Consider the following 16,821-nt stretch of genomic DNA (forward strand, 5'->3'; position numbering starts at 1 on the left):
TTCTCAACTAACATCAAGGCGGTGACCCGTTCCTGTAGGTTCATGCTCTACAACATTCGCAGAGTACGACCCTGCCTCACGCAGGAAGCGGCGCAGGTCCTAATCCAGGCACTTGTCATCTCCCGTCTGGATTACTGCAACTCGCTGTTGGCTGGGCTCCCTGCCTGTGCCATTAAACCCCTACAACTCATCCAGAACGCCGCAGCCCGTCTGGTGTTCAACTTTCCCAAGTTCTCTCACGTCACCCCGCTCCTCCGCTCTCTCCACTGGCTTCCAGTTGAAGCTCGCATCCGCTACAAGACCATGGTGCTTGCCTACGGAGCTGTGAGGGGAACGGCACCTCCGTACCTTCAGGCTCTGATCAGGCCCTACACCCAAACAAGGGCACTGCGTTCATCCACCTCTGGCCTGCTCGCCTCCCTACCTCTGAGGAAGTACAGTTCCCGCTCAGCCCAGTCAAAACTGTTCGCTGCTCTGGCACCCCAATGGTGGAACAAACTCCCTCACGACGCCAGGTCAGCGGAGTCAATCACCACCTTCCGGAGACACCTGAAACCCCACCTCTTTAAGGAATACCTAGGATAGGATAAAGTAATCCTTCTAACCCCCCCCCCCCCTTAAAAGAGTTAGATGCACTATTGTAAAGTGGTTGTTCCACTGGATATCATAAGGTGAATGCACCAATTTGTAAGTCGCTCTGGATAAGAGCGTCTGCTAAATGACTTAAATGTAAATGTAAATGTAATGTAAATGTAATATCAAACTGCTTTGTTTGACTGTATGACAGTCAAAGATCTATAAATAGTAACTTAAATCAGTAAAACTGAGAAGTAGATAGTGAAAATGTTGAGTAATTACTAATGACTTCTCTACAATTTGTAACACAGATGGGTAATTGGTGACAACAGTTGAAACAGTGAGTAATGAGTTATGACTCCCTACAGTTTGCATTTATAACATGCAGTCTCCTCGGTCGGTGGGATAGTGGGAAGCCCTCCTCGCTGCCTTGTTTGTGCTTTGCGTGACACCAGAGCTGCTTGCATGAGGACAGATGCAACGCTACCCTGATGAAATCCCAGCCCACACTCGTAACTCCTCTTGTTTTCTTTCATCTCCAGCTATACCCACTGTTCATAAAACGACAGACTCCCAACTAAAGTATTCAATCGTCCCAAATATATCTGCTTCTGTTGCACGCAACGCTTGCCTTCTGAAACGCCACTATTGTTGAACACACAGCAACACCATCTCAATTCCCATCAGAGAAGCGATCAACAGTCTCTTTTGTCTCCTTCCCATGTTAAAACCCAAAGTTTAATGAGGCCCAATAGAAAGCTATTCACTCAAAAAGGACAGTTACAAATGTGTGAAGTAAACAAAGTAAGCTCTGTTTACTTACAACTCATACTATCATTAAAATGCTGTGAATTACACAACTGGCTATTTTCAACTATTGACATGGTTGGTCATCTGTTTTATACAACCATATTTAGATTTCTGTTTTGTTTAGTTTAATGACTAAAAGGGCATGGTTTTGCACTAAAAACAATGTATACATTTTGTTGCGTTTTCTATCGTTGGTGGTTTTACTTTAAACCCGTTTTACAATGCTGTACAATTTTTCCTCAGAATGTAATTTTTTATTAAAGGCTTGTACAATGGCACTGTATTTCAACTAATTTACTTTAATTATTTATCTTTTACCCTCAATAATTAGGACCATTTTATGAGTAATAATACACAATTTGAGAATACAAAGTGTTGTGATTATAACATACCTGATGAAAGCCCAGGTAGTCAACAATGGAGGTGGAGACGTAGAATATCAACCCATCTGTGCTCACCACCAAGGCTAAACCAGTCAAGGACTAGGAAACAAGAGACATGGATACATCTTTATACACGGAAACAGCATAGGGTCGTTCCATTTGATTTTAATAACTTTTTGACCGCACCCCTTTTGATTTGAACTAAAATGTCTAAACATATTTGCCCATGGTAGAATTGATCAGAAAGTAACTTTTTTGACCGGAATTCCAAAACATTTAGGAGATAGAGGTAATCAAATTTGATCCATTTTGCATACCCCACCCTACTATGAGACATCCCGTCTTAATCACTGGAAAAAATAAACGGTTAAGTTTGATATAATTTAAAAGCTTACAAACAGGTTTACCAAACCATTTTATAATTTCTTACAAAAAAAAATCATAAATTATGCCATTATCTAAAAACACGTAAAAAAAGAGGGCAGTCGATAAGCGCAGATGAACGATATCAAGGATCTGGAAAGATTATGTATGGAGGAATGGTCTAAGATCCCTCCCAGAGTGTTCCCCAATCTCATAAAACATTTTAGAAAAAGGCTCAGTGTTGTTATCCTCGCAAGGTGAGGTATTGAAAGGTTTTGAAAAAAGGGGTGCCAATAATATTTTACACCTATTGTTTAAGAATGTATTTTATTACTAAATTGTATTTTATTACTTGTTAAATAAAACTTTCTCTGAGCAATTGTATTGTAATTTTCAAATACTTTTTCCATTTATACAGTCTTTTTTGCATTTCTTTATCAAGGGTTACAATCATTTTGGACCTGAATGTGCTAAGAGCACAGGGGACCAACTTCAATTGCACTTGATTGATGAGTAATTCATAGGTAAATGCTTTTCATACAACATCTCTATTTCTGATAATGAATGGACGTTAGAACAAAACATTACAAAAAATTGTGTTTTCGTGCCTCCTGATATGAAGAGTAAAACAGGGAGAAAAGTGGAGGAAACACCATGCAGGGTTCCTCATTAACTTCCTGTGTTGGCTGGAGCTGTTGTGCTTGACATTTGCGTGACTCTGGCATGCTCCTTGCTAGGCCTTGTCACCTCTGGTCTAATTCGAGTCAGCCCAGGTCAGCTGGGCCCCCTTTTCCCACTCTCTGGTGTAATACTGACTTAACAGTGTCACGATCTTCATTGAGCAGCATCATGATCGGTTGTTTAGTCTCACGCTACTGAGGGAGGGAGATTTTGTAGCCGTTTGTGGCGAGGGGAGGGCAGTGTTCTGGGATGGAGAAGGTGGGGTTTAAGGGACGCAATGTTCTGTTCCTACACCCATCCTCCCAGCAGCTCCGCTGTGCCACGATATCATCAATACATATTCTAAACCTCAAATACTAAATGCGGCTAAGTTCAACTTTGTGGATTTATTTCATTCAAGCTTTTATTTGCCATTTTTGCACTCCTTAATTTTAAAGAAATAACACAATCACGGCATGGTAGACTGATGACCCAGTCATCGCTCATCAGTGCTCTCTTGGGAGGACAAACCACAGCCTGACCCTTCTGCTCCACTCTGTCTCACCTCCAGTAAGAGGTCACTCTCTACCACGCTGATGCTGGTCCTCGGGGTTCCAATGGGCAGGCTCTCTTTCCTGGTATCCTGGTGGTTCAAAGGCGGCTTCATGATGTGCTTTCTGCATGGCTTCTCCTGGATGGCTGGATAAGAGGAAAAAGGACAAAACTTTCTCAGTGAGGGGACTAACAGGTTTATTAGATGTATGATGAGTAATCAGTCGATTAGGGTCCACAATAATAATACAAATTCTCACAGTTGTCTCATACTATGCACACTAACATGAACTCATTTCTCATTACATGCCACAACATGTCCTGGAGCGCTCTCTCTTTCTCTCACACACAGAGAGCGAGAGGGATAGAGAGAGAGACAAACAGTGTTGTACACCAACCTGGACTCACAGGTAGACGTTACATAGTAAATCTGGGACACTCAAATTAGTATGATATGTATGGTATGTATTAATTTGTACATGTCATCTATTTCGTATGGTATGTTACGAACTGCAATTCATACAATACAATACAATACAATATGATACAATATGACACTAACAATAGGAATTCCTTTTTGTTRTGGCTAACGTTAGCTAGGTGGCTAGGTGGCTAACGTTAGCTAGACTAGGGGTTACGGTTAGAGTTAAGGTTAGGGTTAAGAGTTAGGTTAAAGGGTTCATTAATGTTAGGGTTAACGGGAAGGGTTAGCTAAAATGGAAAGTAGTTGCAAAGTATCTAAAAAGTAGTAAGTAGTTGCAAAGTTGCTAATGAACTAAAATGCTACATTTTCCGTGATGAGATTTGAACACGACACCTTTGGGTTGTTAGACGTTCCCGTTATACGCACACCCATCCACCCTCCTTTTGCCTTAAATAACCTTCTGTCTAATGTAACTATACCAAACATAACATATCATACTCATTGGAGTTTCCCGTATTTTTAATTTACTATGTTACGTCTAGTCTATGAGACTAGACGTAGACACACATGCTGTGGTGATATGTTCCTAAAGGGCTCATATTTTCAGTTTATTAAGCATTTCCAATTTTTTACAGTATTTCCAATCTACCTTTTTCTTCAAGCTATTATTAAATGGTATAGACCCTACATTCTGTGTCTGGAGAGAGGCCGTGTTTACACTCGTCTCCCTGGGAACCACAGACGAAAGAGAGACAGTACAGTACTAGGCTGCTCCTACCCCACTGCTTCCCTGTGTTGTGGTATCACCTGGTTGGCCAGGGAGCGAGAGCACAGAGCAGAAGGGACTGTGCCCGGTCCCTGATGTCTGACAGCCTTTGCGTGTTCACAGCACAAATTATATTCACCAGCGGCTTCCTGGCCACCCCCTACATGACTAAACAAGGAAATCCATGTCAGGATTACCAGAGGGAAGCAGGGATGGAGAAGGAGAGAGAGGGAGTAGGAGTTGGCTGGCTGAGGCGACACTGTCACGCAACTAAACCATCTGTCAATCTCCTCCATATCCCTAACAGTGGCCTGGCGTCTGTTCAATCCATTGCGTGCAGGATGGCAAGCTACATTAGCCTGTAAAGAATTTCATAATAACAGCTGTTACATATTGATGACTGCTGGCCAACACAGAATTCTCTCCCTGAACATTAGGCCCACAATGCAATTGAAACAATATAAATAGAGTACATCTGCATAGTATTACATACAAACATAGATTGTCAAGGTAATAACTATGACTGTGTGATATCCAGGGCAATATTCCCAATAGAATTGTACAAAAATGATGTCCTTACGTTGATATACCTTATTGCATCGCCCGTCTTTACTGAATGCCATGACAAATGCATTGGTAACAGCATGGATAACATGGAAATGCACTCCATCAATTTTATTATTTCCACTTTTAGGAGCGAGTTCATGGAGAGACCCACAAACACACACGCAAGCACACACAGACATGAGCACACACACACACGCACGGTGGCAGGCACACACAATGAATGCATAGCTGTAGTAAAAGACCTCTGGGGGTGGTATGAAAAGAACCTGAAACAGTAGTAAAAGCAATCAAGCTTTTGAAAATCGTGCCAACAACTCCTCTTGTGGTCACGCACTTCCAGCCAATCCCTACTGGTCAGAAACATCCAGAAAATCMTTTTCTGGGGATTACTACTGACAACTTGGTATTTTTAATAGAAAGCACATCCAATATCACTCCCACTCACAATGTACTGTATGTTGAGGCTCACACATACAACAAAGACGTCACAACTGCTGTAAGGGCTATTATGAAGGGAACGTACATCTTTGCCCTACCTAAGATAATTATAACACACAAAGCATCTGAGCCTCAACTGGGAGAACCAGTGAAAACAAGATTTAAAAAATGTAAGAGTATGTCTAGTTCGATTACAAGTGGCTGGACATTTCCACATTTAGACAAACTGGTTGACAGTTTGACCATAAGAACACAATAGGGAGAAGTCCCTTTGTTACAGTCAATGATACTGGTATGCCTCAGTCACAGCGGATCCAGTGAAATGTAAAAAAGCTTCCTTTAATTGACTTTCCCTCAAATAAACTGAATGAGTCTTGCTTGTGACTGTTGCCACCACACCGAACAAAAATATAAACGCAATATGCAAAAACAATTAAGATTTTACTGAGTTACAGTTTATATATGGCAATCAGTCAATTGAAATAAATGATGCCATAGTCTATGGATTTCACATGACTGGRAATACAGATATGCACATGTTGGTCACAAATACCTTAAAAAAAAGGTAGAGGTGTGGATCAGAAAACCAGTCAGTATCTGGTGTGACCACCATCTGCCTCATAGAGTTGATCAGGCTGCTGATTGTGGCCTGTAGAATGTTGTCCCACTCAATGGCTGTGCGAAGTTGCTGAATATTGGCAGAACTGGAACACGCTGTCATACATGTCGATCCAGAGCATCCCTAACATGCTCAATGGGTGACATGTCTGGTGAGTATGCAGGCCATGGAAGAACTGGGACAATTTCAGCTTTCAGGAATTGTGTACAGATCGGTTGGACGTACTTCCAAATTCTCTAAAACGATGTTGGAGGCGGCTTATGGTAGAGAAATGAACACTAAATTCTCTGGCCACAGCTCTGGTGGACATTCCTGCAATCAGCATGCCAATTGCACGCTCCCTCAAAACTTCAGACATCTGTGATATTGTGTTGTGTGACAAAACTGCACATTTTACAATGGCCTTTTATTGTCCCCAGCACAAGGTGCACCTTCGTAATGGTCAGCTTCAGCTTCACCTGTCAGGTGGATGGATTATCTTGGCAAATGAGAAATGCTCACTAACAGGGATGTAAACAAATTTGTAAACAACATTTTAGAGCATATGTGCATATGGAACATTTCTGTGATCTTTTATTTAATCTCATGAAACATTGAACTAACACGTTACATGTTGCGTTTATATTTTTGTTCAGTATAGTTAACTAGGTATGCCTATTATCATCAACTGGATAGTACATGGGGTGTTCACTCGAAGTTCAAGATAAGCCATGTCACCTGTGACAATACACAGACTCAATTCAACACACCAATGTGTTTTACAATGGAATCCACTAAAGGGGMTCTGGTTTATAACCACATCACAGCACCAATTACTCTCACAAGACTGAAGCTTTTACAGTACATCCAGATTGACTGTTATATTCATTGAATCTCCTGGATGCTATTTTCTCTACTCCGCATAGTCTATTCTCTCTATTTGGCATGATTGAAGTAGATAGAGTTGACTCCATCAGTCTGCCTGTGACACGGTATTTCTAGTGAATGTTCCCTCCAGAGTCCATGGTTATCCGACTCATCGCAGTGATTCATCATGAGATCGGCTGCAGGGCGAATCAGCACGCTAATCCATACCATGATGTCACTATCACATGCTCCAGTTGGAGTTGTGGCCCTCCATCCTCAACACAAACAGCAGCTTTCATCACGCAAGCCTGAAGGGGGGGGGGTCTGGGAATGGTGCGTGGGGGGTGCGGTTGCTGCTGGATGGATCCACCACCACTATATATCACCTCTGAGGTCACAAAACAGAGAAGATCCCATCCAGCCAGCAATCACGCAGAGGCATACACCTTCTAGCGGGGGAGGGGGAGAGAGAGGGAAGGAGGGATGTGGCGCTGTGGAGGGAAAGGAATGACCGACTGGAGATGGAGCCATCAGCTGTCTACCACCAGTTACATCACCAGTCCTTCCTTCTGTTCTGTCATTCACTCCCAGGCTGTGGGGAGTACGTACTGACAAACAACTACTACTTAGGACTTTAGAATAGCGTGGCATTTAAGTCAAACCACTGTAGCTGGCAATAGCATCCATGTTAATGTAGCCAGTGGCATCTAGTGACTGGTACGAGACGAGGTGAGGTGATCAATTTAAATAAATACCTGAAACTGAACTTTCAGATAGCAGCATTGCTTCCGCCCTGGAGAACAGGGAACAGTACATATTTCCTCTTCACKCTGTTGGCGGTTTGTGAAAGTCTGTCAACCTTTTATGATGTGTTCAATGCTGTTTTGGGAGAGGCGGCTTTGGCGCAGTATTTTGGTTGTGTGGACTTAGGAAGGGTATGTCCTACCAACTTTAAAAGGTATGCGCTTTTAACATTGTAATGTGAATCGAGTCTATTTGAAAATGTTGAATATTTAATAAAGTATACAAGTTTTGATATTGATATTTTGTAAATGAGCCGGGGTTATAATTGTTTGTATGTGATCCGGAGAAGCCTTTGGCTGCCCTTACTGTGTCATTTGTTTGTGTCCCTTACATTAAGTAGCTAGGATTTGGTATTTTGTCTATTCCGCCCAAGCAAATGATCTGGTATTTCAGGCAAAAGATTTTGGGTTGCCTTTATCGATCGGATTAGTAAAAAAAAAATCTTAAATGTTAAATGTTTGTTTGTCTACATGTTTATTTTGTTACCACTTCCCTATAGACCTCCACGGCTGGCTGTTCTTAGGAGGGAACTGTTTAGTTAGACAGCAGAGGCGCCGGAGGGGGATGGTTGTCGTTTAACAGGCTCCTAACCAACTGTGCTATTTAGTTTGTTTTTTCCATTTTTTTGCAACTAATTTTGTTCATAATGTTGCTGCAACCGTTGCTGCTACCGTCTCTTATGACCGAAAAGAGCTTCTGGACATCAGAACAGCGATTGCTCACCTTGAACTGGACTAAGATTTTGTATTTAATGAGTCCGATGCGAAGGATATACTGCTTTGTCAAGACAAGGCCCAAATCCCCGTCATTCGCGTGAAGAAAAGACGGAACACAGGGTGCAGAGGTCTGGGTGCCTTGTGAGAATTCGTCGGCAAGTGAGTAAACCACCACTACCCTCCGTATTATTGGCCAACGTGCAATCATTGGAAAAAACCTGGACAATCTACGATTAAGACTATCCTACCAATGGGACATTAAAAACTGTAAYATCCTGTGTTTCACCAAGACTTGGCTGAACGACGACTCGGATAATATGGAGCTGGCAGATTTCTGTTTTTCGGCAGGACAGAGCAGCTACGTCTGGTAAGATGAGGGGTGGGGGTGTGTGTCTATTTGTCAATAACTGGTGGTGCGCGATGTCTAATATTAAAGAAGTCTCGAGGTATTGCTTGACTGAGGTAGAATACCTCATGATCAGCTGTAGACCACACTATCTACCAAGAGAGTTCACATCTATATCAGTCGTAGCCGTCTATTTACCACCACAAACCGATGCTGGCACTAAGACTGCACTCAACGAGCTGTATAAGGCCATAAGCAAACAAGAAAATGCTCATCCAGAAGCGGCGCTCCTAGTGGCCGGGGACTATGATGCAGCCAAACTTAAATCCGTTTTACCTTATTTCTACCAGCATGTCACATGTGTAACCAGAGAAGAAAAAAAAACTCTAGACCACCTTTACTCCACACACAGAAACGCATACAAAGCTCTCCCTCCATTTGGCAAATCTGACCATAATTCTATCCTCCTGATTCCTGCTTACAAGCAAAAACTACAGCAGGAAGTACCAATGACTTGCTCAATACAGAAGTAGTCAGATGACGCGGATGCTATGCTACAGGACTGTTTTGCTAGCACAGACTGTAATATGTTCCGGGATTCATCCAATGGCATTGAGGAGTATACCACCTCAGTCACTGGCTTCATCAATAAGTACATTGACAACGTCGTCCCCACAGTGACCGTACGTACATTTCCCAACCAGAATCCATGGATTACAAGCAACATCCCCACCGAACTAAAGGCTAGAGCTTGTGCTTTCAAGGAGCGGGCCACTAATCTGGACGCTTATAAGAAATTCCGCTATGCCCTCAGACAACAAACCATCAAACAGGCAAATCGTAAATACAGAACTAAGATTGAATCCTACTACCCCCGGCTCTGACATGCGTCAGATCTGGCAGGGCTTGACAATTATTACGGACTACAAAGGGAAACCCAGCAGCGAGCTGCCCAGTGACACGAGCCTACCAGACGAGCTAAATGCCTTTTATGCTCGCTTTGAGGCAAGCAACACTGAAGCATCCATGAGAGCACCAGCTGTTCTGGATGACTGTGTGATCAGGCTCTCCATAGCCGATGTGAGCAAGACCTTTAAACAGGTCAACATTCACAAAGCCGTGGGCCAGACGGATTACCAGGATGTGCACTCAAAGCATGCATGGACCAACTGGCAAATGTCTTCACTGACATTTTCAACCTCTCACTGGTCGAGTCTGTAATACCTACATGTTTCAAACACCACCATAGTCCCTGTGCCCAAGATAGTGAAGGTAACCTGCCTAAATAATTACCACCCCGTAGCACTCACGTCCGTAACCATGAAGTACTTTGAAAGGCTGGTCATGGCTCACATCAACACCATCATGCCAAAAACCCTAGATCCACTCCAATCTCTATTGCACTCCACCCTGCCCTTTCACACCTGGACTAAACGAACACCTATGTGAGAATGCTATTCCTTGACTACAGCTCTGCGTTCAACACTATAGTGCCTTCAAAGCTCATCACTAAGCTAAGGACCCTGGGACTAAACACCTCCCTCTGCAACTGGATCCTGGACTTCCTGACGGCCGCACACAGGTGGTAAGGGTAGGTAACAACACATCCACCACGCTGATCCTCAACACTGGGGCCCCTCAGGGGTGCGTGCTTAGTCCCCTCCTGTACTCCCTGTTCACCCATGACTGCGTGGCCAAGCACGACTCCAACACCATCATTACGTTTGCTGACGACACAACAGTGGTAGGCCTGATCACCGTCAATGATGAGACAGCCTATGGGGAAGAGGTCAGAGACCTGGCAGTGTGGTGCCAGGACAACAACCTCTCAATGTGAGCAAGACAAAGGAGCTGATCATGGACTATAGGAAAAGGAGGGCCGTATGGCCGCCATTAACATTGACGGAACTGAAGAGGAGCGAGAGTTTCAAGTTCCTTGGTGTCCACATCACCAACAAACTATCATGGTCCAAACACACCAAGACAGTTGTGAAGAGGGCACGACAACACCATTTCCTGCTCAAGAGACTGAAAAGATTTGGCATGGGTCCCCAGATCCTCAAAAAGTTCTACAGCTGCACCATCGAGAGGATCCTGACTGGTTGCAGAGGGTAGTGCGGGTAGTGCGTACGGCCCAGTACATCCCTGGGGCCAAGCTTCCTGCCATCCAGGACCTATATACTAGGCGGTGTCAGAGGAAGGCCCGAAAAATTGTCAATGACACCAGTCACCCAAGTCAAAGACTGTTCTCTCTGCTACCGAACGGCAAGCGGTACCAGAGCGCCAAGTCTAGGACAAAAGGGCTGAACAACTAAACTAATCAAATGGCCACCTCGACTATTTACATTGAACTCCGTCCCCCATTTGTTTTTGCACTGCTGCTACTCGCTGTTTATTATCTATGCATAGTCACTTTACAAATTACCTCAATTAACCTGTACCCCCACACATTGGCTCAGTACCGGTACCCCCTGTATATAGCCTCGTTATTGTTATGTACATTTCTTGTGTTACCTATTGATTGATTCAATTTTCTTTTACTTTCGTTTATTTAGTATATATTTTATTAACTCTATTTCTTGACCTGCATTGTTGGTTAAGGGCTTGCAAGTAAGCATTTCACGGTATTCGGCGCATGTGACAAACACAATTTGATTTGATTTGTTCAACTGTATGAATTATATTTATTGCCTCTTATCTTTAATAAACCTTGGTTTATATGGTTAACTCTGTCATTTATTTGACAGACCTGTGTTTAAACTTGTCCCGAGGACCTTCCCTTGTGTATAAACAAGATGGCGTAGTACAGTTTACATTAATGTGGATGTGATGCTGCCTAGGAGGACATAGCAGGAAAACTAATGAGGCACTTGTGTTAGGAATCGCCAGTATGAACACAGTCTTAAGAGGTACTGACCAGATGTTCTGCTCTTAGTTGCCAAAATGATGCCCCTATATGGTGACTATTGACTTGGGGCGGTCACTGCTACACTGTCAGACTCTCACCAAAAACAAAAGAGGACAAAGGCAATTGTACACAGACCATAGAMATTTTGGAATTGTTATTAGTGGACCAGACTTAATTCAATTGAACGTTAACATGGTGAGACTGTTGAGGTCAAACTAAAAACGTGAGAATACAAACAACCCATTTAAAAGATGATCAAAACCAGTTTGGATCCCACAGTTTCTGTGCCAGGCCTTGGTGACACGTTGACTACAGTATGTCTGAAAAACAATACCGTTCTTTATATCTTAACATTGAAGCTGTTGTAAGATTCTCTGTTCTGTGTGGTTTGCTGTAGCAGAGGCAGCCTTAATGAGACCCCTCCCCACTAGCTTCGACTGAGTCATTGCTGACCAGAGTGAACACCCCAGGATACTTCAAAGCTACCTAGTGATATAAGAGTAAATCCTTCTCCGTTGCGTGCGGGGTGTGYAGGCGGCTCTGGCTCCCACTCACCTCCCTCCTGGCTCTGAGCGTGCTCGCTCTCATTAGCATCCCAACACTRCTCTGTGGTGTGCAGCACCACTCCACATCAGGCCTTGACAGGGTCAATGAGGCCTGAACACTTCAGGTTAAAAGCCTACTGTGTGACAGACCCAATAGTGTTCAGACATTTTAATCTGTCACCCTCACACACTCACATAGCTTCTATACTTAACGCATGTGCTGTGTTTCAAGCCCAAATGGACAGAATTTTACAGCTGACAATGGCTCATATACACACACATATACACTGTACATACCATAATTTACAAACAAAATCCACCGACTGGATCCAGTGCAGCCTTCAGCGCTTGACTAGAAAAACATGGAGGGGAGAATCCTTAAAACTGTGGTCTATAATGAAAGCAGATGTCTGCTTCTTCATGTGTTGGCATGGAACAAATGAAAACATATAAAAGCCCCATAAACAAAGCTTCATTCCTATAGGGGAATGCTGCATATCCAACTACCTCATCTCTTTAGATAAAGAGTCAAAGACAACGTTTACAGTTATACAGCTATTGTTGTAAAATTGTTGTAAAAGTGAGTTCAGTTTAGGGACTGTCAAATGAAATTCCTACAGGTTATTGTAAAAATACATAGAGGACCACTTCAAGTAATATTCCTGAACTGAAGAGCCACATTTGCATAGTTAATTGTTTATTTCATATGTGGTTTTAGAGAGTATTTTTCCCCCCACAGAATAAGGTTTGTCCAAATACACATTCCTGTCTGGGCTGATGCAATACCTAACAGTCTGACATGATAGATAGACCTGCAGTATGAAATCTACACTAACTCTATCATTTGGTAGCCTAGGGGTGGCAGGTAGCCTAGCGGTTAGAGCGTTGGGCCAGTAATCAAAAAGGTTGCTGGTTTGAATCCCTGAGTCAACTAGGTGAGAAATATGCCTAAGTGCTCTTGAGCAAGGCACGTAAACCCTAATTGCTCCTGTAAATCGCTCTGGATAAGAGCATCTGCTAATTAATGCAGTTTTGCTGTTGTTGATAGATGAATGGATGCTAATCAAACCCAGACAGACACCATTACATTTACAACCAGATGTGTACTTATGCCGTGGAAATAGTGTCTTAGGGAATGGAATGAAAACACTGCCAAATATTCTGGTTCATGTTCTTTCTTCATAATATCAAAAACATGAGAATTACAAACGCAATCTCAGATGTACACTGTCTGTATCTACATGTCTACAGTGATTTGGTCCATATCATACTCATGATTATCATTGGCAATTTGAAAATGTTTATAAGAAGGTCACTGACTGGCTCTAGAGGACCATCTCTCTTCCTGGTCTATTGAAAAGGCTCAGCAGGTCATTCCTCAGTACTGTATGCAGAGACCCAGGGACCGGGAGGGTCAAGGCCAGAGTCCTGCAGGATATCTCTCCTTGTAACACTGTCCCCCTGGGCATGAGGGATGGGACCTCTCTGACATGGAGAATATCTCTCGCCATCGCAGGGGTCTGCTGGCCATGATGGAATGCCCTCTTCTCTCCATGACAACTGTCAATCACTCCCGTTAGGAACTATGGTGATTGGACTGACACTGACCATCATAATGGCTCATTACCTCTAAATATTGCAGAAAGCCTGTGGCCTACACGATGAGATGATTATGGACAAAAGAGCGAGATTCGACGATCATGTCGCCAGAATAGGACACTCAATATTTATTGGAAAAGAGCATCAAACTCATCACCTTGCACTTTCACCATCCTGTGAAGTTCATCATCATTTATTTCATCTGTAGCCTAATAAACTGTAGGCTATGGTTTCCCAAGTCATAGAGGGAGGACAACAAAACATATCATCGCGTGACTCCAAGTGTACTTCAATATGATTGTTTTCTATCAATATTTGCGCATAAAAGCATTCCCACGGACATTTATTGCATAATAAATGTTACTGACACAAAAACACGCAACCTTTAAAAATTTATTTATTTATTTCACCTTTATTTAAATAGCCATCACTAGCACATTAGAGGCTGCATATACATACACTTGGAATCATTGGCCACTTTAATAATGGAACACTAGTCACTTTAAGAAAGTTGACATATTTTGCATTGCTCATCTCATATGTATATACTGTATTCTATCCTATTCTACTGTATCTAAGTCTATGCCACTCTGACATTGCTCACCCAATATTTATATATTCTTAATTCCATTCCTTTACTTTAGATTTGTGTGTATTGTTGTGAAATTGTAAGATATTACTGTTAGATATTACTGCACTGTTAGAGCTAGAAACACAAGCATTTCGCTACACCCGCAATAACATCTGCTAAACAAGTGTATATGACAAATCCAATTTGATTTGATTTGAGTGAGACACAGAAAAGAGCCAACCAGTAAAAGCAGAGCCCCATTCATTATCGATGCTGTTTGGGATCTTAAATACAACAAATTCATAACATATTGTACAAATTGGATTTGTAACATAACATACAGATTGCCCAAAAAAAGGACATAACATGTCATACGAAATGGAGGATGTAGTGCACAATTGGATGACGTAGCACTCAAAAAACGAGGACCCCTTTTGGCTCAAGAGCATCACTTTCAAAATGACTGGCAAAAATGATACAAAAGTTYTGGAGCGTCCCTTTTATTMGTTTTTTGTATCATTTATTTTGTATTTTACGATCTTGTCTAATCGCTGCAACTCCCCAACGGGCTCGGGAGCTTAACCCGGAAGCCAGCTGCACCAATCGGAGGAGGTGCCATCAGGCACCTAGCCCGCCACAAGGAGACGCTAGGGCGCGATGAGCCAAGTAAAGCCCCCCCAGCCAAACCTCCCCTAACCCGGACAGCGCTGGGCCAATTGTGAGCCGTCCTATGGGACTCAAGCCTACGGCCGGTAGTGGCACAGCAGGGAATGACCCGGGTCTGTAGTAACGCCTCTAGCACTGCGATACGATGCCTTAGACCGATGCGCCATTCGGGAGGCCTTGAGCGTCACTGTAATGCAGAGGTGTCAAACCCTTTCCATAGAGGGCCTAGTGTCTGTATGTTTTTTGTTTTTTGTTTTTCCTTTCAATTAAGCTCTAGACAACCAAGTGTGACCTTAATTCATCAATCAATTACAAAGGAGGAACGAAAACCCACAGACACTYGGCCTYCCGAGTGTCTGTGGGTTTAATTGAACAACACAGAGGGAAATTAAAGTGCAGCTGATCCGGAATTCTAAAGAACTGATTCTGAAAGTGGAATGGAATTAAGGGTAGATCATTTGGGTAATTCTGCATTTGGATAGTTGATATTTTGGCTATTGCTCAAAATCTGATTACATAAGCAAATTAGATCACTAATCCTTCCAAAACCCACAAAGGAATATTTTTGTTAGCAGCAGTATTTCGGGACAGGTTTCARTTGCTCTCCTTGATTCAATGTCAAAGGAATAAAATTATTGCCTTGGAACCACATTAACCAAGTTTCCATCCAACCTTTTTATGGAATTAAAGTACATGTCGGATAATGACAGGACTGACGGAAACATAAAATGTGTCGGTAATCTTTCCAAATGTAGACAAAACAAAATATGCTAAACAAGGTCATCTACAAGTCTCTGCTAGGTAAAGCCCAGCCTTATCTCAGCTCACTAGTTACCATAGCAGCACCCACCCGTAGCACACGCTCCAACAAGTATATCTCACTGGTCACCCCCAAAGCCAATTCTTCCTTTGGCCGCCTCTTCTTCCAGTTCTCTGCTGCCAATGACTGRAACGAACTGCAAAAATCTCTGAAGCTGGAGACTCTTACCTCCCTCACTAGGTTTAAGCAACAGCTGTCAGAGCAGCTCACAGATCACTGCACCTGTACATAGCTCATCTGTAAATAGCCCATCCAATCTACCTCATCCCCATACTGTATTTATTAATTAATTTATCTTGCTCCTTTGCACCCCAGTATCTCAACTTGCACATTCATCTTCTGCACATCCTACCATTCCAGTGTTTAATTGCTATATTGTAATTACTTTGCCACCATGGCCTATTTATTGCCTTACCTCTCTTATCCTACCTCATTTGCACATGCTGAATATCGATTTTTCTACTGTATTATTGATTGTATGTTTGTTTATTCCATGTGTAACTCTGTGTTGTTGTATGTGTCGAACTGCTTTGCTTTATCTTGGCCAGGTCGCAGTTGCAAATGAGAACTTGTTCTCAACTATCCTACCTGGTGAACAGAATTTAACAGTTTGATGGCCTTGAGAAGCTGTTTTTCAGTCTCTCARTCCCAACTTTGATGCACCTGTACTGACCACCGCCTTCTGGATGATAGCGGGGTGAACAGGCAGTGGCTCGGGTTGTTGTTGTCCTTGATGATCTTTTTGGCCTTCCTGTGACATCATGTACTGTAGGTGTCCTGGAGGGAAGGTAGTGTGCCCCCGGTGATGCGTTGAGCAGACTGCACCACCCTCTGGAGAGCCC

At 42.9% G+C, this 16,821-nt stretch overlaps 1 protein-coding gene across 1 annotated transcript in view; it reads right to left on the reverse strand.

Annotated features, from left to right (window-relative positions):
- LOC111979620 (aryl hydrocarbon receptor repressor-like) overlaps positions 1-16,821 on the reverse strand; it is a 34,581-nt gene that overhangs the window by 4,587 nt on the left and 13,173 nt on the right. The window contains exons 3-4 of the mRNA XM_070449101.1: positions 3,358-3,491; positions 1,779-1,868 (exon numbers count right to left, since the gene is read on the reverse strand). Coding sequence (XP_070305202.1) covers positions 1,779-1,868; positions 3,358-3,491 — 224 coding nt within the window. The remainder of the gene's footprint in view (positions 1-1,778; positions 1,869-3,357; positions 3,492-16,821) is intronic.

This window comes from Salvelinus sp. IW2-2015, linkage group LG19 (assembly GCF_002910315.2).
Source record: "Salvelinus sp. IW2-2015 linkage group LG19, ASM291031v2, whole genome shotgun sequence".
Taxonomy (NCBI): Eukaryota; Metazoa; Chordata; class Actinopteri; order Salmoniformes; family Salmonidae; genus Salvelinus; species Salvelinus sp. IW2-2015.